The 24,256-nt window shown below is 34.4% G+C and overlaps 1 protein-coding gene across 6 annotated transcripts; it reads right to left on the bottom strand.

Moving 5' to 3' along the window:
• Window positions 1-2,708: 2,708 nt before the first annotated feature.
• LOC122299115 (disease resistance protein RPV1-like) lies at window positions 2,709-23,867 on the bottom strand. 6 transcript variants are annotated; one of them, XM_043109075.1, is made up of 11 exons: window positions 21,583-21,725; window positions 20,522-20,803; window positions 19,397-20,440; window positions 18,291-19,297; window positions 14,564-15,760; window positions 11,702-13,894; window positions 8,183-8,250; window positions 7,981-8,092; window positions 6,793-6,883; window positions 6,615-6,683; window positions 2,709-3,193 (listed from the first exon to the last, which is right to left on the bottom strand). In XM_043109075.1, the coding sequence occupies exons 1-4, from the start codon at window positions 21,583-21,585 to the stop codon at window positions 18,512-18,514; spliced, it is 2,115 nt and encodes a 704-aa protein (XP_042965009.1). In that variant the 5' UTR covers window positions 21,586-21,725; the 3' UTR covers window positions 2,709-3,193; window positions 6,615-6,683; window positions 6,793-6,883; window positions 7,981-8,092; window positions 8,183-8,250; window positions 11,702-13,894; window positions 14,564-15,760; window positions 18,291-18,511. The 6 variants fall into 6 exon arrangements, with proteins under 6 accessions (XP_042965009.1, XP_042965010.1, XP_042965012.1 ...); XM_043109076.1 differs by having other exon boundaries at window positions 11,702-15,437; window positions 15,594-15,760; XM_043109078.1 differs by lacking the exon at window positions 21,583-21,725 and adding an exon at window positions 23,318-23,455 and having other exon boundaries at window positions 11,702-15,760.
• Between the last annotated feature and the right edge of the window lie 389 nt (window positions 23,868-24,256).

Here is a 24,256-nt window from a genome sequence, read left to right as displayed (position 1 = left end):
GGAAGGCTTTCATTCCATCCAATTTACACCATCTAAACCACAAATACATTTTGGGAAATAAAGGGTGGATGCAAAATGCCAACAAATCATCACTTTACCACAGAAGTTAAATGTCCTCAATTATATATAGAGTTATGATACAAACATCAAACATGGATGCTTTTCACAGGCTTGATTTACACGGATGGAGGCCAGATTTTTGCTGTTGTTTATTACTGTAAAACTAATTTCTTCATTACTGCAAAATCAAAGTTGTGATTAATTCTAAGAGCGTACATGTTCTAGGTAAGAAGTTTCTCGTAGCTTAGTGCAACTCGAGCAATTTAAAGAAAAATTATCTCAATGTGATAGTTTTAAGAATGTCAATGCTGAATTTTGAATGCTAAACGTTTAGTTTATATAGCTCTCCCCAAAATCATTTCGCCATCCTTAGAATCTTATCTTTCCCATATGTATATAGGAAATATACATCTTCTCCAAGCTAACTCAATGCATTAATTTTTGCACATGTAGTTTAGAGCCCCAGAGATCAGACCTTATTATTCTCGATGTTGACTAACAAATGAACATCAAAATGAATGTGTTTTAAAAGAAAATACACATTGGACTGACTTTTAATCATCTTTTACACATTGGCATGATTTGTTTTTTCAAGATCTTGGTAACAAGATCTTGTTTAATTTGCTGTTAGGGGATACGTATGTAAATCTGTTTAGGGCGCTTAACATTTCTATTCGCCTTTTTATTTCTGGGTGCTTCATCGTTATTCTTTACTGGGATAGCCTACTCTCAGCATTTTTGCATTGTAGTATGCTTATTGTTGGATCCAATCTCATTTTCCAAATCAACATATTTTGTAACCGTTAATGATTGATGTGTATGTGAATCATGCTCAAAATTCCCTGCTATGGGGGCATGCCTAAAAATGCGTGTGCATTCAATTTGGAGCTGAGAGTAAACAGTTTCCTTAATTTATGCAAAATATCACTATTCTAATTTAGATAACGAGTTGTTATCTAAATCGTACCTTAACGGTAGTATTAATATTATAATTTAAAATAGCAATGCGTAACAGGACAACGATGTAATACCAACTACTCTAGCTATAACTTACGAGAGTCAATGTTTCTTGTGAAAAGCTTTGTTTAAAATTTTTCTTGCGAATGCCATTCAAGAAGTGAATGCAATTCTGACGCAGATAAGACGTCCTCTGTTTTTAAATATAGAAGTAGATGGCAAGATGCAGCTTTGCATGACAATTATTGGAAAAGAAAAAACAAATACAAAAAGAAAGAAAACGATCAGGACAAGAAACATTGACTCTCATCAAGTTCTAGCTAGAGTAGTTGGTATTACATATATCGTACGTTGTCCTGTTAATAAAGAGAAGAGTAGCAACTTCTTTGCAACTTCTGGTTGGATTCTTGGAAATCTCAAGCCACTAACGCTTTGATTCCAAAAACGCGTTGCTGTTTTAAATAATATTAATATTACCATTAAAGAAAAAACAAGCTTAATTAAATAAGTAAAAAGTGCTTTAAAGTCAATTTACAGTGATTTTTCTTCTTTCACATGGACACGCTTTTGAATGAAATTGCAGTCCTCATCTAATTTTCTTATCCGATTATTTTATTGTGGTCCATGGATAGATTACCGATATCATTTAAATAATAAAATTTAATTTATATAATTTAAATTTAATATATCTTTTTACTCGAATTATATCATATAGATAATACTTTACCTTTATGGACTTAAAAACAAAATTTTTCTTGTCTAGAATTCAATATATTGCCAAATTCCTTTTTTCCATTTACTTATCATAGATGATAGAATATATAAGAATAATGTTGTCGATCATCTATTTTTATTATTATCCTTTTATTTTCTTAATATTTAATAACTATAAATGATTTATTTAATATTATATTAAAAAATATTGACAGGATGATAAATAAAATTTCTCAAAAAGATATTAATGAAGCAAAACAGAAAAAGATGTTTCATTGAGCTATTTAGTATTGAGAAATACTTTTTGCAGTCGGCAGATGCAGTCGGCGTGCAGTCGTCTGTAAAAAAAAATTAATACGGGACCTACATAAAAAAAAAAAATTATTTTTATAACTTTTTATAATTCATGTAGGTCCCTCTGAATATAAAAAAAAAAAATTTATAATTTTTTTTATTCATTCCGTACAGCCGACTGCATCTAGCGACTGTATGTAGAAAAGCCCTTTAGTATTTGCTTATGAGATCTCAATAACAAGAAAATTAATAGAACCCGGGGGCGTGGGAATTAATTGATTCGAGTATTAATGATTTTCATTCTTGCACCCCACCCCCCCCCAAGCATGACTAGAGCCAACACAAATTGAAATCTTACATCAAAATTAAGAAACAAAGTCAATTGTCTTGAAAACAGCTTACCCAAAAAACTGCGCGAAACTTTGAGACAAGAGTCACAAGACTCCAAGGAGCATATATATATACTAGTTGTGGCTAAACGTGCAAGGCACGTTACTCTAGTTGGAAGGAAAAAAAGTTTTCTTAGAGCGTAGAAGTCCTCTATAGAAGCAGATAATAGCACCGAATAGAGTGAAAAATATGTTCATTACATACAATATTACCAGACAACCATCCAAATTCCCTAAAATGAAGACCAATGCATGGATAGATCAAATGCATGAAAAGATAGTAATGATAGGTTAGAGATGTATAATAATTACTTTCTATTACTAAAGTATTAAGACAGACAAATAAGTTAAACAGACCATATGTTGATACAAGTTTGGGGGAATTGAAATTATAATTTTTTCCTAATAGGAGCATATATGATCAGATGTTTTCCTGCACAAATTTTCTAGCATATAATTACATCAGTGCATCCCAAAACAAAATGTGTTTTCATGAATGCTGCATGAGTTTGTACAGGACTCACCCAAAAGAAATAAGATTATACAGTTCAAAACTCTTCACATCACCAGATTCTGAGGAGCCCTCTTCGATCCCTTCCCACCCGGTTTATCACTTCTTATTATCCGCTTTCTTTTTTTTGTTAAACATAAAGCTTTGAAAGCCACTCCAAATTATCAGATTCAGTATTCACATAATGTTTAAACTTCAGGAGCTCCACTTCTGATGGTTCAACCGTGTAGATCTTTTTGCTGTCTAAGATGAATGGATGGAAGCTCCACTGCAAAACAAAATATGCATTAACAAGAAAAAGTAAATATACTTTTTAGAGTAAAAGGGTCCTGCAAAATTAACACTCAAAAAGGAAATAAATCTCAGTGAGATTAGACAGACAAAAATCCACAAAAATTGAAAGCAACTAAAAACTGTATAATATATCTATTAGAGAGATCAGATATGATGAATGAACACAACTCATATGATCACAATTTATAGAGCAGGTTAACGAAATGAGGTCTTATTTTCTTAGCATTCAAAATTGGGCATAAAGCAACTCATGGCTAAAGAATCTCTCCTCTATAGACTAAAAAAAATATTACTCAAATAATTTGTAGGCATCTAATAAAAAAAATTATAATAATTGCTTTAGAAACCTCTAGGGCTGTTCATCCGGGTTTCGGACCTGGTATCCGGATATACCCGGCCCGGAACCCGGATTCCAAATCCGGTCCGGTTTTCGGCCCAATATAGGCGGGTTACACCTTGGGCCGGAATCCGGGTTTCGGCTGTAACTGGGTTGGGTTGGTTTTTTTTTTTTTTTTAACAAAAACCTATATTATTTAGTTTCTTTCAAGAAGCATTTTTCTTTTAAATCTAAGAGCCTATATTCTATTATAAATTTTTTAAGAAAAAATGTTGCAAAGCATATTCTTTCATATATAAAACTAATTGCCTTTTAACTAAATGCATCTAAAAAAACATAATACAATCACTACATATTTCATTATTTGGTATTAATACATTACAAAACACAAATTACAATATATGAAATTACATATCAAAAGTGGATTAGTTGAATCAGAAAGAGAAGAAAATGGTGACCAGAATAATACACTAGCTTTCTTCCGTTCTTAGCCTCTTATGAGCTAATCCAGACTCATTAAGGCAGCTGCCAACTACAGCATGCCCCGTAACTTGATCATTCAAAGAGTCTATCTCATCATCCTGAAGGAACAAAAGTTATTTTTTTATTAACATGTGAACTGATCAAAAAAATAAATATAAGCAGACACATCATCAAGCAGAGGAAAACCAGAAGTCAGCATGTGGACTAAATGGCACAATAAAAATGAAAAGGGATGACACCCACCAATGTCATCTCAGGTCCATTTGGAAAAAGGGGTATCAATACAACAACTATCCCCATAATATTCATTTGGGAATCATTTTCATAGCAACAGTAGCATCAGGGGTAGTAAGAAAGGGCTTCCAATTAAAAACAAACCTTTGAATTAGATGCTACACCATTCAGTCTGCTATTTGCAGGTTTACCAAAGGACTATACGCCCAAACGACTATAAAAATTGACATTGCTCTTCAGAAGTCCAATAATAGTACAGAGAAAGGAACCTTTAAACCTTTAAAAGGAGTTTGGTTCCATTTGTTATAAATTAAAAGACCCAAATCAATTACTCAGCACAAAGGTAAGCTCTTTTTCAACTTTCTTCATTCAAGTTAAGTTAAGTTCCTCACCTGTACAATGGCAAACCCAATCAAAGCATATCGAGTATACTGAAGACTTTGAAAAAAATTTGCAAGTCAAGAGACAAACTTGCCACTCCTTGAAAAATGGCGAAATACGTAAATACGTAAATATATATAAGATTTATATAAGACTTTGAAAAAAAATTCGTGTCCATCTCCAATGAACAATATTCTTGGATGGTCCGAGAGGAGTACTGTTTTTCCAAGAAAATCCATGGAGCATTAGGCTTGTTTTTAAGGGTATTTGAAAATCACTGCAGCAAGATCGCCATTTTAAAATGATACCCAAGGGATAAAAAACAAAGCCCTCACAGCTACAAAGACATCCCAGTCAGCAAGAAGGATAAATATGACTCAAAAGAAATAGCAGGTACCCAAATTCTGACAGTTTCTCCTGAATATGGACATGACTCAAAAGGAATTTCTCATTTGATCTATATTCTGTTAAACAATATTGAAAAGATCAATGTTCAAAAAGCTCACTAGGCATATAAACACAAATATTCCATCTGAGGTCAGATTTTTGTATGATTAATGAAGAATATAGCACCAGTTAACACCTTTAGATTATAGCTCTCTACATGGGTTCTGTTTTTTTGATGTTGATGCTTGTTTAGTGACCGAATGGGACATTCACAAAATAATTACATGTTAGGGTCAGATCGAGAGTATTACTTATACCCACATAAGATTTGTTCAAAACCCGTATCATGTGAGAACTGAGAAGAACGGAAACATAGATCCAACTATAATATGAGAATAATATAAACATAGATCCAACCATAAATTAAAAAAAAAAAAAAAAAAAAAAAAAAACACACACACACATATTTGTGATGAACAAAATCTTACCCGAAAGTTGAGCTGCGGGAGGCTAGGGTCTCCCCATTCCATATATGGATTCTGCATTTATTTTTCCATAACCATTATTAAGCCCTGTTTGTTTGGACGGAAAAATAAAAGAAAAATGAACGAGAAAGAAAACACATAACATACTGACCACTCCGTATGACCCAGTCGTGCTGTTGAAGGCTGCCGAAGCTTGAACAATAGTTTCTCTTCAAAACTCGAATGGGGCTTGGGGGATAGTGAACCATCGAGATCTTGGAGATAGGGAACCTTGAGACAGAGCGGCGGCTAGGGTTTCATGGGTAGGGAGAGAGGAACCGGGGGAGGGAGGCGAAGACTTCGTAGATCTGAGAGAGAGAGAGAGAGAGAGAGAGAGAGAGAGAGAGAGAGAGAGAGAGAGAGAGAGAGAGAGAGAGAGAGAGAGAGAGAGAGAGAGAGAGAGAGAGAGAGAGAGAGATCTGAAAGGGAGGGGTGGGGGCGGCGGGTAGAGAATTAGGTTAACTTTCACTTTATAAAACCCAGGTACCGGATTAATTCAAATCCAGATTTTCGGCCCGGATCTGACCCGGGCCGAAAACCGGAACCGGAATCCGGTATAACCGGATTCCGGGCCGGGCCGGATAAAATCCGACCCGGATGAACAGCCCTAGAAACCTCAGAACAAGAACTTCATTTCTTTACAATAAAATCACCTTGCCGACCACTAAATTAGCAAGTAATTTCTTTGCAAGCCACCCCTCATGTTCCTTGTCTCCATACCAGCACATAATACATGTTACTCCAATCCAAGTTTGACCAAAATCCCAGAAAACAAAGAACTCATTGGAAAATCAATACACTCATGGAGGCAGAACAATGTAGATTGTACATTTACGTGTAAGAGGTAGGGAAGTTTCACGCCAAATCAAGCTTAAATTTACTAAAACTGTCTTCTATCAATGTGGATACAAGAGGCAGCAAAGAAACAGTGAGCAGTTTCAATCTATACAAACTTACTGATCTTCAAACGGGAAAACATAATGGTAAAAGATGTAAACTAAGAAAGAAAATATAAGCAAAATAGAAAATGCAATGTGGAAGAAACTTACCAAGATAAAAGATACAAAAAAGAATGTGAACAGAGTCTCATTGATGTAAGCTTTGTCTTGCCCAATCTCCTATATTGACAAAAAGATTAAACATAAGAAAAAATCCTATAAAAAGTACATTCCACATAAATGAAAAAAAGAATAAATTAATACAGAATGTAAGAAGATAGAACCAAACATGTTGAAGTAATGGCCCTGGTTGATGAAGATAATGTACTCCTCGAGTAGCAAGACCATGTGCATATTGTATAGTGGTATGCCTATGATTTCTAAGACATTTAAGAAAAGAAAACGGCATAGAATTAAAAAAAAATAAAAATTACAGCAAACACGACTTTGAGAAAGAAAATCTGAATCGTATAAAGGTAGGATCTTTTTTGCTGTTGACAAGTATATAAATGCAGGATCTATACTTCTGATAACATCCAAAAATACAATGGGATGCACTGATGAAGAACTTAGCTGTAAAAAGGAAGACATGGAAACAAGATTACAGTATTCAAACATCCTACCTAGCTAAGAACTGATGAAAAGTTAAAAGCAAACAATAGAAATTATAACATAAATAAAAACACTTAAAAGGGGCTACCGAATGAAAATCATTCCAAGTTGCAAAGAACCTGTCCTTTATTAAGGAGAAGAAACAAGATAAATGATCATCTCAACAATATTCTCCAAATTATTTCAGTCAGTGGAAAACTTTGAAAAGGAGTTTCAAGGAGTTCCTTTTCTTTGCAATGCTCTAGGGATGGGGGTGGCAATGTGCAAGGGGTTGCTTGAATTGATTATTCGTTGATAAGTTAAACTTGAATTGATTATTCTCACAATATTGAAATTGAAAGAAGGTAGATATTAAGCTAGCATAAAAGAAGAAGAAGTCATAAGGTAGATATTAAGCTAGCATAAAAGAAGAAGAATTCATTATACTTCATTTTTGTATAATACAAATCCAGTCTCTAATTCCAAAGAGCTCAACATATACATGACTAATTTTGGAGCCCCGGTTCAAGTCCCAGGAATGGAATTTCTTGTAAAAACCAAAAAAACCTTGTCTGAGATTTTGACCATCCATATTTCAGTGTATGATTCTTCATTATTTCAATAAAGCTTTCATAATACTGATTTCATCTTCTCCCACATAAATACAATCTAAAATCTAACGTTCACCCCCTTCTCCACAGCAAACAATCAAAGCCGATTCTACCTTCAAAAAAGACAAATTACAACTTGGGTTTGCTCTCATCCTCAACAAAACAGCACAAGAGACAAAACAGCAAATATCTTAAACCCTAAAATTGTAAAAGCCAAAGATGGAGAGGAGAAGCAGCCAAGAGAAGAAAAGAATAAGGATGTAAGTGGTCCATACCCCTGGGTAGATGAACCACTCTATGTTCCTATTCAGATCCGTCGGCTGCAGCGCCGTCACGCACAGACTCACCATTCCGATTTTTCAATAACTTATTTGTTTGTCTCGAATCCTTCGATTGGAAAATAAATTTTTGAGCTCCAATAGGTGATGAAATTGAACAAAAACCTCGAAAATTAATAACGAAAACAATAACTCAGACCTCTCTCTGTCTCTACCTCTTCGTCGGGTTGATTGAGAATGAGGCAATGAGTACCCATCACGCGAAACCTCTGTTCCTCACTCCTCCCAAAAACAGAGTATAAGCCTTCTCCCTGAACCGCTGCAAGCCACCACCTCGCCGACGTAATCTTCTCCACCACCCAATTCTTCGCGCCCCTCCTCCACTCTCATTGAGTAATTTTTGAGCTCCAATAGGTGATGAAATTGAACAAAAACCTCGAAAATTAATAACGAAAACAATAACTCAGACCTCTCTCTATCTCTACCTCTTCATCGGGTTGATTGAGAATAAGGCAATGAGTACCCATCACGCGATGTGACGCCCCCAAATTCCGTTTGGGATTGGACGGACATTTGAAGCGTCGAGACATGTAACACAAGGTTACCTGCCCCCGTTCATGACATATAAGATGCAATGTTCCTAACATGCATCTAACATTATGCAATATTCGCAGCGGATAAATTATTTCTTTAGCAATACTATGCACCAAATTGAAAATATCCCAAATGCTTAAAACATACTTGATATATAAAGACTCATTGAATAACTAAGATCATAACACTAGTCCAAAATGATTATGATCCAAAAAGTACTGGATATGCAACTCCATCGTACAAGTAGTAATTTACGTTAACTAGTATATTAACATTGACGTCGCATCGTCGCTCAGTCAACTGTGTCTAGTTGGTCTGCTCCTGATTCTCCTTCAGGTCCTGTAACAAGATCTACCATTCGGGGGGAATGGTAGTTGGGACTACCACAGTGAGATTTGATTACAAATCTCAGCAAGTTAACAAAAAACTTCCACACAGGCTAATGATGCATGGATGACAGTAAAAGCATAAATACAAAATCAAATTCATACGTAACTAAAGTATAACTTGGCATACAACATAGCATAATTGACATAACTTAAATTGAAACATGAACTGAACTTGACTTGACATGAACTTGATCTGAAACTTGACTTATCATGAACTTGTTCTGAAACTTGACTTAATATGAAAAATACATACTCCACAGTTGTTGTGGCCCCATGTATTCTACACAAACTTGACTTAATTAACATGAAAAATACATACTCCACAGTTGTTGTGGCCCCATGTATTCTATGTGTAAATACATACTCCACAGTTGTTGTGGCCCCATGCATTCTACACATCACAATGCAGTTAAATACATACTCCACAGTTGTTGTGGCCCCATGTATTCTACATAAACTTGACTTAACATGAAAAATACATACTCCACAGTTGTTGTGGCCCCATGTATTCTACGTGTAAATACATACTCCACAGTTGTTGTGGCCCCATGTATTCCACGCATCACAATTGTAATTAAATACATACTCCACAGTTGTTGTGGCCCCATGTATTCTACACAAAGTGAATGTACTCAAGATGAAACGTGACTGGAATACGAAAGGACTGAAACCCTGACGTAACATAACGTGACTTGAACATAACTTGAAATACATGACCAACTTGAGATAAAAACATTTTGTATCATAGCATAACATATAATAGACAACATATTTAACATGACATACTTGCAACAGTGAATATTACATGACTTGACATACATGTAATAGATGGTATACTTAGCATGACGTACTTGTAATGTACAGCAATACATGACAGAATATATTATGTAACAGATAAAAACTGATGAAGGAATAATTTCTGTATAACAGACAATTACGTAATAACTTGGCATGGCATGACATATATGATAACACATATACATACACTATAGTTCCTTTACTTAGCACACATACACAATAGACTGCTAGTAAGTTAAAAGCTAACTTACCTCGATCTCCACGTTTCTTATAAAACCTCAAGCGCGATCACGAGGAACTGTAATTAGTGATTCTAAAAGTTAGTACTAAATCACTAATAAATTGAAATATGAAAAATACTAACTTAAAGAGTAAAATTTCCATTTTACTCTCTACATGTAGGAAAATGACCTTTTTACCCATAACTTAAGGATTTTGCATACTAACTCCAAAAGTCACCAAAATTTACATACCTCATGTAAATTTTATCCTCAACTCAAATATCAATTTAGAAAAATTTAAAACTAATCACAACTATTAAAACTCCATAGGGCCGAAATTCTTATATGCTATTTCTATTGATTTTTTGTTTCCAACTTGTTTTGATCAACCTTTTGATCTATGACTTATAAATATGTGATCTTCAAACCAAACCATCACATGGTTTAAAAAGATGTCCTAAAACATATATAAGCTTCTAATTCAAGATCACATGGTTAAAAATTAACCAAAACATAAATTTAGCCAAGAACATCCACACTTTGGCTTATCTGAATATCTCTTTACATAAAATTTCATATCTTTGAAACTAACATCAAATATCTTCAAAATAATAATATAACATGTATATAAGATGCTTAGGATCCTCCAATAAAATTATCAAAGTCATTAGAATAGGTTTAGACCACCAAAGAGTTAAACTTTCTCAAAACAGAAACTGGTTTTCCTCTTCCAGTTTCTAAGTTTCTAAATCTAAGAAAATCTTTCATCAAAACCTTTTATCATGCAAAAATCCTCAACCAATAGTCATATATACATGTTAACAATACTCCATAAAAATTTCGGACCAATATCTATCCATTAGATTGGTCAAAAACTCCAAACTATAACATATTCTCCAGTTTATCTCCCAGAATGACCTTTCTATAGTTTACACAATATTTGACTGACCAAATGATCTTCAAATGGGGAAAATAAGATATCCATGTAAACTAGACTCAAAAAGGAACAACTTATATGAAGGATACTTTATGATAAAACACTTACAACAGCTTCGAAATGGGCGTGCAAAAGAACTCATAAAAGCTGTCCGAGAGAAAGCGTTTGATATTCTATTAAAGAAACGTGTAAATGAAGATAATTTCGTGGGGAGGGGTAGCTGGAGAGATACTTATGGATGAGATATGGAAGAGATGAGGCTAGAGTGAGAGTTAAGTGTAGGACTCTCTTACCTGAAGTGAGAGTTAAGTGTAGGACTCTCTTACCGGAGTGAGAGTGGAGTGTAGGACTCTCTTACCTATTAATATCTACAAAAATCAACTCAAGATATTTTTACCCAATAATATCCACGAAATTAACTTAAAATATTTTTACCCAATAATATCCACGAAATTAACTTAAGATATTTTTATCCATTAATATCTACAGTTTTGAACAGACGTTTCGCCCGAAATTATGAAAAAGTGTTATTACGCCATAAGACCTTAAATAACCCTCCGAGTCTAATGGCATAAACCATAATACATTTTGACACTTCTAACTATCTCCAATAATCAAAAACACTTCTGATATCATAATAAGTAATAACACTAACTATGTAGTTAGCCTAAAACCTATATGATTAATGGATTCGTGAAAACTTATAGACTATTCACGAGGTTCCTAAAGTCGATAGAAATTCCACAATTGAATTTCTAGCGGGCTGTTACACGCGAAACCTCTGTTCCTCACTCCTCCCAAAAACAGAGTATAAGCCTTCTCCCTGAACCGCTGCAAGCCACCACCTCGCCGACGTAATCTTCTCCACCACCCAATTCTTCGCGCCCCTCCTCCACTCTCATTGAGTATGGACGTCTTTGTTGTGGTTTCAGTAATGGCTGGCGCTGGAAGGGGCGAAATATGGTAAGTAACGGAGTTAATCACTTAACGGAAAAATTAATAGAAAACAAGAAAATTTACTGTACAGTTAGATAGGCATTTATATAATAGAATAGATATATATGTATGTATGTATGTATGTAGATGTTGACCCTAACACCAACAGCCAACAGGGAAAAAGGCTCCACTTAAATAACAACGATTTGTGGAAATATACACACCCAAACTCCACTTCGGCTAGACGGAGACCAGAGGCAAACAGCACACTGAGAGCTTATTTCCAGATGCAAACCATAACCCAAAACCAAAAAACTTCAAACCGCTGCATCACCCCATGCACAGAGCACCCGGAGCTTAAAGACAGACATACAAAACAGAGTACTACAGAGAATGAAACAAACGAAAACATAGAAAAAAACACACAACCACCGTTTGACCCTGCATCGCTTGATACTCCCATCACCATCCATGAGGACAACCACCGTGAGCTACGCCCGAGATCCACACCGGAAGATGCTTTATCCCCTCCATGCAAGTCGGCATGCATCCCCAAAATAATCCTCTGTTTTCCATGGATAAAACAGAGTTCCTATACCCCATAGAAGAGCACCCCAACCTGCAAGCTACCTCCATCTCCATGAGCGAATTCCATGACCAACCCACGCCGTAAGCCCTCAAAAACTGTCCCCTCAGAAGACCAAAACCGAACGGTCAGGAACACCCACCATTTGAAACCGAAATCCTCCATCTCCACCGTGGAATATCCCTCCGCCCAGCTGGGTGATATGTTAAGGAAGAAGACTCGAAAACAAAAGCCTGGTGATGAACATAACACAGCCAAACAGCTTTATTATCAAAGGAAAACTAGTGACTTAGAACCAAAAGCAAAGGGAAAAAAAAATGGAGGAGGGAGGGAGGAGCCGAAGCTCCACCTCCCTCAAAACGGTTTTCCTAAACGATTCCTAGAGAGAAGTGAGAGTTTCTCTCACTAAAGTTTCAGGGGGGAGTTGCTAATTTGTTGTTGAGTTTCTTCCAGTTTTGGGTGCTTCTATTTGATCTCTTGCATTCTGATCTTCACGCTTTTTTACCAAATGGAGTGTACCACAATGTTTGAATCACATTCAAATCTAAACTTCCAATTATAAGCTTTACTCTGAGTCGCAGCGAGCGTCCCAACCATACAGATTAGAGTCTTCCAAATTAAATCTTAAATGTTGAAGCCAGGAGAGACCCCATCCATCTATCCTTGATTTTAACACAAATTTCGATCTCCTCCATTTCTGGGTTGATCACAACTCTAGCTAGATCCAGTAACAACACAGAAAACAATTTCTTCTATGGCATTCAAATACAAGGGCTCATTAATATCGATTTCACATGAGTTACTATCATTAGCCTCCTTGCAATGTTTGAACCAACTTAGAGTTCCAATATAATGTCAATGCTCTTCTTATATCTGTATATCCAATTTTGTTCCTTAGAATCTCCCTATCATACGTGTATATATATATAAACCTTTCACCAATGCAAGCTATAAACCAAGGTCACACAGAAACATGTATAAAAGAAAGAGAGAGAGATATATACCTCATCCCATGAATGATTCCTTATATTCACAAGTAGCTTATGGCATCCAAACTAGGGCCATGCTCCGATTCCGACTCCGTCGGAATCGGAATTTCGACTTCTGACTCCGACAAAAGTCGGAGTCAGAAGTCGAGGTCCGATTCCGATTCCGAGAGGAATCGGAGTTCGATTCACTTCTTTAATGGCTTCAATGCGTATGTAAGATGGCCATAATTTATCAACAAAATACATACAAATCGTAATACTAACTAAGATCAACGGCTACAAGTGAGAGAACAAACAATGCCATGAAATTTAGATAAAGCTACTTACCAATTTCAACTACAAATCCCCAGGAATGGGCTGAACCCAGCCAAGGCCAAAAAGATATACCTTTCAAAAGAAACTGTTTCTTCTCAAATTTTCCAATGATATTAATTCTTGCCAACTTGAAATGCAGATAAATGCTGTAGAAAATCAAGCTCCTTTGTTACTGACAATTTCACACACAAAGCCAAAAAAACAAAACAATATCCAAAAGAGAAAAATGAACTAGGAGGAAGTGGGGAGCCATAAATGCAGAACAACAAAAGAAAGTGAAGGGCAGCCCAAATTAAGCTTTTAAGTCCTAAATCAAGTGGTTCTAGTCTCAATTAAGTAATATATCTAATAGATTTCATGATGAAACAAATACTTGTCACTAAAAAGTAAAATAGAAAACGATTATGCATGCTTTCTATTAGAAATGATAAAAGGCATGAAATTCTTCTTTATGTGTGCGCAAGTAGACCCATTAAATTAAAAAGAGTGGAACATGAAATTTCATCTGCACCAAAAAAAAAAAGATTCCTTCAATGCAAGTTGCAGTGACATCTTCATTTCTGTAGATTCTTCATACACACTTGCAGCTATAAAATTCCACATGAACTGTTTGTAGCATGGACAGCGAATTGATTCCAAAGAACATAACCAAGACAGACTACTACCCAATCTTGGAGCTATGGTTGGTCCTATTCAAGAACGAGTTCGTGCTGCCTTGAGATGTTCGAGAAACTTTGTGACATTGAAAACAAGGTCAAATCCTAGTATGAATTGGTGAGAAAATGCAATGAGGGAGAGAGAAAAATGAGACATACCTTGGTACAGCCATGGAAGTCCCAGGTAATGAATGGCACAAGCGTCGAAGAAAACATTGCAGCAAATGAGGCTGCTATACACTCAAGGCGGTCCCGGATAAGATGGGCCACAAAGCCTAGCTAGAGGTGGACTAGATTGCAACATTGGTTGGGATTGGTCCTTGTTCTCATCGTCATTCTTTAATTATGTTCTGATGCCCATTGTTGAGGAATGCCTCTTTTGTTGAGTGTACCAATTGGGGCTTCAGGTTGCAATCATATCCATCACGACGCCTCAAGCAATATTATAATCATCCATTAAATCTACCAAACTTTCAATTTCTTTATTGAATGCATCAAAATGGGCACGACCAACATCTTTGTGGAGCACACCAACATCAGTATGATCTCTTGCCTTATCTTCATGCTTCTTTAGGAAATGGACCCCAACACTTCCAAATTACTATTTTTTGCATGTGTTGTGTTGCAATTCCAAGCATATCTTTGAGTAGGTAAACTAAAAACAATTCCAACTCCAAGAACTTTTGTTGCAAATCTAATATTTTGGACATACAGTTGAACTCATATAAGATATGTTGGACATGACCATTGTCTTGGTCATATCATTTCTGTGCAAACGGTAAAAATAAATGTCCAACTAAAAAAACGCATTATGAACAATCATAATGTATTCAATATATCCAAAAAGTATCCAGAACTCTTGAAAGAAACTTAAACCAATCCAAAAACAAATAAGCAAAGATCTTCAATAAAACAAACCCGAAAAATTTATAATATATATATATACACACACACACACATAAAAAGAAAGCAACCACAATATTGTTTCTACAAAACTTCTTAGATGACTTGATACATCTGGTTATTCTTTCTCCTGCAAACAGATAAACAAGCCAAAGTAATCATTTATCATAATAAAATTATGAAAACAATTCTAGTTTCTAAATGAGGCAGTGACACACCACCAAATATGTAAGCCAAAAATAAAACACATGATATTTTCCAATTTAATTCTTGAAAATAGACTCACAGTATGTAGATGACATCCAGTAACATCAACTCAAATGCAACTTTCATTTCTTGGTTTGCAACAAATGAAACTTCACTTGAAAAGGTGATTCTTCATGAGGGTGAGTGCTGTGACAACCTTGATTCTTGACTAGTATGGTAATGATGCAGTTGCAGTTGGGAATTGTCCTTATTGAAAGAAAGCAAACACCAAGACAGTGCATTAGCCATTCTTAAAAGAAGATGATAAAGAGTGCAACATCATCACCTTAAACTCAGACCTAACAAATACTTGTTATTGCCTTTATATTGGCAATAGTTCTTGCTCCACAACAATATACGTTTGGTGCCATGTAATGAATCATTTCACATTTCTTTTCAGTGATTATGGGTACTTCAATGGTTCTTGTATCTACTCCAAGAATGATACCATCTTGAATATATGTTGAAAACGAGTAAAACATTAATCAAATACATAATCTGGATGTGATAAATGGAAACTACTTCAATTCCAATTTCTTTAGGCTGAAACTGATGAATAAAAATAAATATGTATGCTTCAAAATACCTAGATTATCAATCCAAGGAGTCGTCAATTTCCCTTATAATTGGGTTCTTAATTTTCTATTAAGTCAAAAAGAGCAATTTTATCATAAACTGCAAAGAAGAATAAGCCTCGTTTGGTTACACAAATGAGATCAAATAAGATGAAATGAAAGTTGAATAAAATATTATTAAAATATAATTTTTTAATATATTTTTTATTTGAAAAAGTTAAATTATTTATTATATTATGCTTGGAAGTTTAGAAAAGTTATAATAATTAGATGAGATAGATGAGATGAGATTATATGAGAGGGTTTGTGTAAAAAACCAGGCCGCTTCAAGCTTTTTATGTAGCAATTAAGCCTAATTGTCATACCTTGCACTTCCATGGTCCTTAATTTATATGTGGATTAGGTACTTTGGAGGATTTCCATGTTCCATCATCTTCCTCATCCCAATGATCAGGCTTATAATGGAAAAGAATTATGAGATGTTTTCATCTTTTTTAATATTAGTTTTAATGCTTTTCAAATGTATCATGTCACAAAATAGCAGTAGTCAACATAAAAAAAGGAAAAGAAATGGAAACAAGGAGAATAGATTAAAATAAAGCAACCTTTTGGATTGTAAACTAAGATCCAAAAGGTGCCTAGTTTTGTTAACGTTATTAAAGCCAAGCAGCAATTCATACACATGGCCTTGCTTCTGCTATGGCTTCTTAACTAAACTAACCCTTTTGGCTTTTGGGTCAGGAACCTCTGTTGGAATTGAATCATATCCCTCCAACAACCAAGTTAAACATATTTTCAACACATAAAATGAAAATTGCTAGAATTTTAATATATATCATGAATACAAACCTCAATTAATCAAAAAGTTACAAAACCTTGTATTCTTCAACCATCCATATTCAAAATATTATTCAAAGTTATCTCTACATGAAGAAAAATACTATTTTAAAAATATAATTATTAAAAAGCCACAGGAAAATATATGATATTTTAAAATGAATCTTATCATTTTCTAGATTATAACTTTCGGCATTTTCCATTAAGTCTTGGAAGTCATGATTAATGGAGAGAGCTTTCAACCAATTTTGTGTGCAAATAAGAGCTTCAACTGTTTTTGGAGCCAAGGAATTTTGAAATTAATCTTACACATGACCCCAAAGCTGAATGCCAACTCATAAATAATAGTAGAGATGGGGAAACTGAAGCATCTTCAAAACTTCCAAGACTAATGCACTGGTTGTTTCCAAACAAGAGTTTAGCAAAACAGAACAAGGCTATAATAGTAAGTAAAGTTCAATTAATTATTTCCTATTAGTGCTCAGCTAGACAACAAAGTTAAAGCTGCCTCCCTGTATCTCATTAACATAAAAATCAATCTACCTCATAAAGTGTCTCTCTGTATACAGTTCTTGTTAAATTATATATTTATGAATTGAATAATTAGAAATAGTAGAAAACATTTTCTATATATGATATTTCTAGAGCATATAGATTCATGAGTACTGATTAAATATCACTTGAGTGTACATGAAGCATTTCGAAAGAAAATGCAAGTATGAGATTTGGAATGGATGGTAAAGTATGTAAATCTAACTTTTAAAAGAAAATTATTCTCTGACCAAGACCGACCCTAGTCAAGGTCCTATGGACTGATGGGGATAAGGCCCGGTCTCCAAATAGTCATTCTACTCGTCATTTCCTACACTATACATTACGCTTTTCTTAATTTTGTTTTTGTTTTATTCTTGCTAAATTAAAGGAATTTTTCTACTAATCATTAATATACCAACCATTTAGAAAGAAAAAAAGTACTAAATACAAAAATTATGTGGTGTGTGGTGTAAGGAATGATGAATAGAATTTTTTGTCTCCAAATGGGAGAAGTACCAAACTCCCCACCTCTATATAAAAATAAAAACCGACCACAACTCAAGAATTATGGTATTTACGTCTACGACCCTCATCTAATCAAGAAAATACCTACAAATTTTCACTTCCTTTCGCATTCATGCAAATCACAAAAACACTAAGAAAATAAAAAACACGGAGCAAATCCTAAAAACAGACCCATTAATTTGAAAAGAGTGGTAAACGGAGAAAACTGTGTGGATGAAATAACCAATACACAAAAAAGACATAAATTACAGCAAATTAAGAGATACCTTTTATGTCAGCATTTGATGCGAGTCACTGTGACAACTTCACATGATCTACAGATTCTTTATACACACTTCAAGCAATAAAATTCCACATGAACAATTGTTTGGTAGCATGGATAGTGATTTGTTTGGTTCAGTCCGGATTCCATCTTCTCAAGTTCTTGCATCTCTCTATCTCAAGAAGGCAGTAAACATCGAAGAAAATTGAAGATTACACCTTTTAATTATAACCCAAGTTTAAGCTCTAAATCCATATCTTCTTTTGGATACTCATCATCATTCTCTAATTCCGTTATTATGATGCCCATGGTTGAGGAATATTGCCTCTTTTGTTGAGGGTACATGTTGAATTCTAGGTTGGAATCATATTCATCACGATGCCTCTTACCAAATGTTTCCTTTGGATTCTCATCATCATTCTCTAATTCCGAAATTGAGGAATGCCTCTTTTCATCCATGAAATCTAGCCAGCTGTCACCTCCTTCATCACTATTGGAATAAGAAAAAGGGTAACCAAGATCTATGTAATCATTTTCGTAGGGCACACCTATGTCATCTCTTACGTTCTCTTCATGGTTCTTTAGGAAATGGATCCCAACACTTCTAAAGACCACGACCTCTGACTTACATTCAAATCTAAATCTTGAAATATCCACTTGTTCATCGTAACTCATCCAGTGCATCCATACATGGTCTGAGTCTGTCCAATAAAATTTTCTATTTTCAGTATATAATTTCTTCCAATCCAAGCCATCATGGATGCTAACACAAATATAAGCCTTCTCCATTCTTGGGTTAATGATCCCAACTCTAAATCGAAAAACAACATAGAAAACAATTTCATCTATGTCATTCCAATGATGCAATCGATTAATATCTATTTCACACGAATTACTATCATGGGCCTCCTCGCAATAGTTGAACCAGCCTGGAATCCTCTTTCCTGGAAATATAATGTTAATATCTCTTACTTTAAGTGGGTATGCCCAATTTTCATCCTTAGAATGTCTCTGTTATACAAATATAAAAATAAAAAGCTTTCAGCAATACAAGTTATAAACCAAGGTCACAACATTGAAAAAGAAAGAGAGGAAAAGAGACGTACATACCTCTTCGCATGAAGGAATCGGCCTCATATTCGCAAGCAGTTTATGACATCCATACAATTCAATCCTCAGGAAGTTAGAAAAATTCATTCCATTGCCTTTAATAAGTATTTCAGATAGTATTGCAAAACTTTCTAGTGAGGTGCATTCACGAGCTTCAAAAGTTGATATACTCGATGGAAGAGGTAAAATTTCTTCAAGTTTCTTGCAATTGTTCAAACAAAGGCGACGCAACCTAGGAAATCTGACGCTATGAGCTGGAAAGATAACAATATCACTCCCACTTAGATCTAACCTATCCAAAGCGGGAAAGTAATTACCATTCGTGAAGAAATTTGATTCTGACAGGCAACAGAATTGAAGAGTTAGAACTCTTAGCGATAGTGATTTCCAAATCGCACTTGAGGAGGAACTTCCATCATTAAAAATGCTTGAATTTGTTGTAGTCAATTCTGTAGTAGTTGATGGAATTTCATATTCGCCTAAAGACACAACAGATGGTGTGGATTGTATACCATCCTCCTCCACCTTCCCAATGTTTATTGGTTGTGAATAACTGTCGACTTTGACAATACGTAGACTTCGCAACTGATCAATGCAGCCTGCTGCATATAATTGCTGAAGCTGTGGAAGGTTACCAATTGATGAAGGTAGTTCTTTTATGCTAGTGCCATACAGATATAACGTTTTAAGTCCTTTGAGGTTCTCAATTGATGAAGGTAGTTCTTTTATGCTAGTGCCGAACAGATTTAACTCATGTAAAAATCCCATTTCACATTCAATCTCTGGAAAGTCTTCAAGACTCGAGCAATATCCAAGATCAAAAAAACGTAGAGATCTCAGCTTGAATCTTTTCGGCAAAATCCTAAGCTTGCAACATCCACTAACTGAAAATCTCAAAAGCATATCAAGGAATCCAACGGAATGATGAACCTCAACTAAATTCTTACAATGTCCAAGATTCAACTTCTCTAAATTTGGGCTACTTGAAAGATCTGAAATTTTTGTTAAGAATTTACAATACCTTAAATCCATATCTGTCAAGTTCTGTCCAAATAAAATAAAATAAATGTATTAGCTTCAATGAAGTTCTGTTTCATAGTTTTAAAGAAATAAATATAGTGGTACCTTGAATTTTAGGCCGCCTATCTCCTTGATGAGGCTACCACGCATTTTAAATTCAATGAGATTATTTCCACGAAAATTAGAAGGCAAAAATGATGAAGGATATTGAGGCCAATCAAGCACTCTTATCTCATTAGAGAGATAATTTGGTCCTGCAGAAAATTGTGCATTCTGATTTATAAACAATCGAAGATTGCTCATCTTCCTAAATGCCTCGGAATGCAAGCATATCATGTTGTCGCCTCTAGGAAAATCTAACAAAATTGCTTCAATTTTGTTTGTTCCCTACAAATACAAAGGTATAAGTATCCCAACAAAATAAAATCATAAAGTTGTTCACTTGCTAAAATAATGGAAACACAGAGAAACCAAAACAAATTAAGCTTAAATTATTGAAATGAAAATTTTAATAAATTAATTTTCAAAAAATCAAAACAATTAACGTTAAAAACTGAAAATTAGAAAAATATTCAGAAAACGAAAACTTAATATTATAAAATTATAGGAACAAAAAGACAAAATATTCAGAAGAAAATGAAAAAGGAAAATAATGTAAAAAGAAAATCATAAATAATAAAAAAAATTATCAGTTGGGCTAGTACCCACAATGGGCCGCCCTTGTGTGTTGTTGCCACAAGGACACCATTAATGGCGGCTCTGGACTGCCACAACAAAGGGCAATGACCCTTTTCTAATTCAAGTTTTTTGTTTCTATTTTTCTATTTTATTTGTATAAATTAAGTTTAATAGTAAACTACATAAAGTTTCATTAAAACAAAAAATATAATTTTTTGAGGAGGGAATTGTGAGTTTCTTGTATGTAAAGTAAATTGTTAACTTTAACGGGAGCATACATAGAAATGGACAAATGGTCATGATATACATACAAACTCTTTTATAATCCATTTTGCAATTACCAATAATAATAATAAAAATAAAAATCCATTCTGCAATCAACCAATGAGTTATTTCACCATTTTTTACTTCAAACATTTTTTTTGGGAGTTTCACTTGTGAACAAAAAACAAATGTAAATTCAAAGGTTTTTCATAGTGTGATCTTACCATATTTTCTTCTAATACATGACGAACATCTTCATGAAACCACAATCTACTACGTTTGCCAGCTTCTTTAGACGATTCTTGTCAAACAATTTCTTTACCCATTTCTTGCAATAAGTCGTGCATCTCTACACACTGATCATGAACATTGATGAGACACTTATCTTTAAGCCTTGCAATGCCAATAGATGATGAAAAACGACAACTGTCTAGTATTTTCATGACATATTCAATCGGGTTCCCCTTGAAGATAAATGCAATGTCAAGGAAAATATCTTTTTCATTATCATCCAGCCCGTCATAGCTTATTTTAAGAATTTCATAAATATCCTTGTGAGGACTTCTTTCATACCTTTCCAATGCACTTTTCCATTCTTGTATACTTCTACCACGCAAATCTGAACCAAGCACTGTAAGAGCTAGTGGAAGGCCCTTAGCATAACCTATTATACATTTTGTGAGTTCTACATAACTTTCAACTGGCTTGTCTCTTTTAAATGCATGCCAACTAAACAACTGAATAGCTTGGTTGTCGTCCAATCCTTGCACTTCGTATGTTAAATCAACTTGATGATAAGTTAATAGATGTTGATCTCTTGTTGTTATTACTATTCTACTTCCTGGTCCGAACCAATTATGATTTCCAGCTATTTCTTTTAATTGACGTAGCTCACTTACATCATCAAGAATTAGAAGTACCCTTTTAGAGCAAAGCTTTTGCTTTATAACATTAGTACCTCCAACACCACCAATATTGAAACTTGCAAAGTTTCCTAAGAGCTCATGAAGAAGTTTTTCTTGCAATTGGATCAAACCGTCCTCTTGACTCGAAATCTCTCTAACATTTGCTAGAAAACATCTAGCTTCAAATTGATGTCCAACTGAGTTAAAGACTGCTTTGGCGATAGTTGTTTTACCAATTCCACCAGTTCCATAAATCCCTATCATGAGAGTAATGTCATTCCTTCCAATTCCTAAATTAGAATTCAAGTCTTTTAGATGAGACTCTAGTCCAATTGGATACTCAGCAATGTCTAATTGGTATGTAGATTTAACTATTGTTGACTCCACCCAGTGAATAATTTTATGCATAAATTCATATTCATTCCTGCCAATACAAGGACAAAGAACATTCAATGAGTCACATTTTTCACATAAAAAGATATGGAGTGTCAACACATCAACTATAGTATCACCCATTACAATTACAAAAAAAGTTAAAAAAAAAAAAGAGACTAATATATAAATGTTTATAATAGCTTATGTAGAAGATCTTCCACAAGGTCTAGCTAGTTACAAAATGATATATATTTTTTTTTTTTGATTTGTTTACTCAATACCAAAAAATTAGTATGAAACCAATAAAAATGAAACAAAAAGATACCATTGATTGCTATCCAATGGAAAGGCCCAGTAAAGTCCACTGTTGTTATAAGGCTCATGTCCCGTTAATATTAAAAGAGAGTGAGAATAACGAAAATAGATATAGATGTATGCATATATTGTGTTCTTATCGAGAGTTTTTCGGGAGGAAAATTCCTCCGATAAATCTATAAAAATGACAAGTGTTATATTGAGCATGTGATAGTACATGCTTTTTTAAAATGCTACGTTAAAAAAATTGGCAGTCATTAAAAGACAACATGCTAATTCTCACATGCTCAAACAACACACGATAATTTTTAAAATAAATATATTCGTTTGAAGAAAAGCTTTATTCTCAATTAACAAGAAGTACCCGTCTTTCAAATGTTCTCCACACAAATTGGCAACCTTTTGTAGGCTTTCCTTCCACTTCTGCACCTTTGTGTCCTTTTTGAACCTCTTTTGATGTTTATTCAATGCTTTTCCAAAACTTCCTCTATGATGTCGTACATCTGATGGATCTACATGGTAAAATATTGGTAAAACAATTTGTTGTTTTGTTTCCATACACTCAAGAATCTTCGTTAGCTCTTCCAAGCACCATGTGGATGATGCATAATTTGGAGATAAAATAACAATAGAAATCATTGACTCTTCAATGACTTTGAGAAGTGTAGGTGAAATTGTCTTTCCTCTTTCAAGATCTTTGTCATCTTTATAGGTTTTGATTCCCCTTTGATTCAGAGCAGGGTATAGATAAGCAACAAAAGTATTGCGAGTATCCATTCCTCTAAAACTAAAAAATACATCGTAAGACCATGTGGGAGTGGAAGGAGGAAAAGATAGGAAAGAGGGTGAACTGAATGCCATTGAAGTAGTGTATGCAATTCTGATAGAGATAAGGCGTCCACTCTCTGTATGATGCAGCTTTGCACAATTATTGGGAAAGGAAAAACAAATAAAAAAAGAAAGAAAGGAAACGAGGAGAAACTTCCGAGCAACTGCCTTTGTAGCTTTCAGCCTTTTGGGATTTGTCGTTGGCGTGGACCAGATGGCATTGTCTCTGTTCAAACTTGTTGTCAAGTTCCAGATGGCGTCCACTCTTTTATTATTATTTTTATTTCTTTATTTTTAATTTTAATTTTATTTAATAATTGAGAAAGTGATTTTTAATAAAATTATATTTTTTTAATGATTAAAAATATTAAAAATTACTTAAAAAATGATACAAAACAAAAATTTCAAATATATTACGAGTAGTAGATGGACAGACAGTATGGTTAGTAGAAGAATTCAATTATTTTAAGAAAAA

Source organism: Carya illinoinensis, chromosome 16 (genome assembly GCF_018687715.1).
Source record: "Carya illinoinensis cultivar Pawnee chromosome 16, C.illinoinensisPawnee_v1, whole genome shotgun sequence".
Taxonomy (NCBI): domain Eukaryota; kingdom Viridiplantae; phylum Streptophyta; class Magnoliopsida; order Fagales; family Juglandaceae; genus Carya; species Carya illinoinensis.
This window is presented reverse-complemented; position numbering and strand designations above follow the sequence as displayed.

Excerpts from the sequence above, each read along its gene's own strand:
- LOC122299115 (XM_043109074.1), bottom strand. Across the intron at positions 20,441-20,521 it reads TAGGCGGCCTAAAATTCAAG|AACTTGACAGATATGGATTT; the intron begins GTACCACTATAT and ends TTATTTGGACAG. Across the intron at positions 19,298-19,396 it reads CGATTCCTTCATGCGAAGAG|AGACATTCTAAGGATGAAAA; the intron begins GTATGTACGTCT and ends TTTGTATAACAG.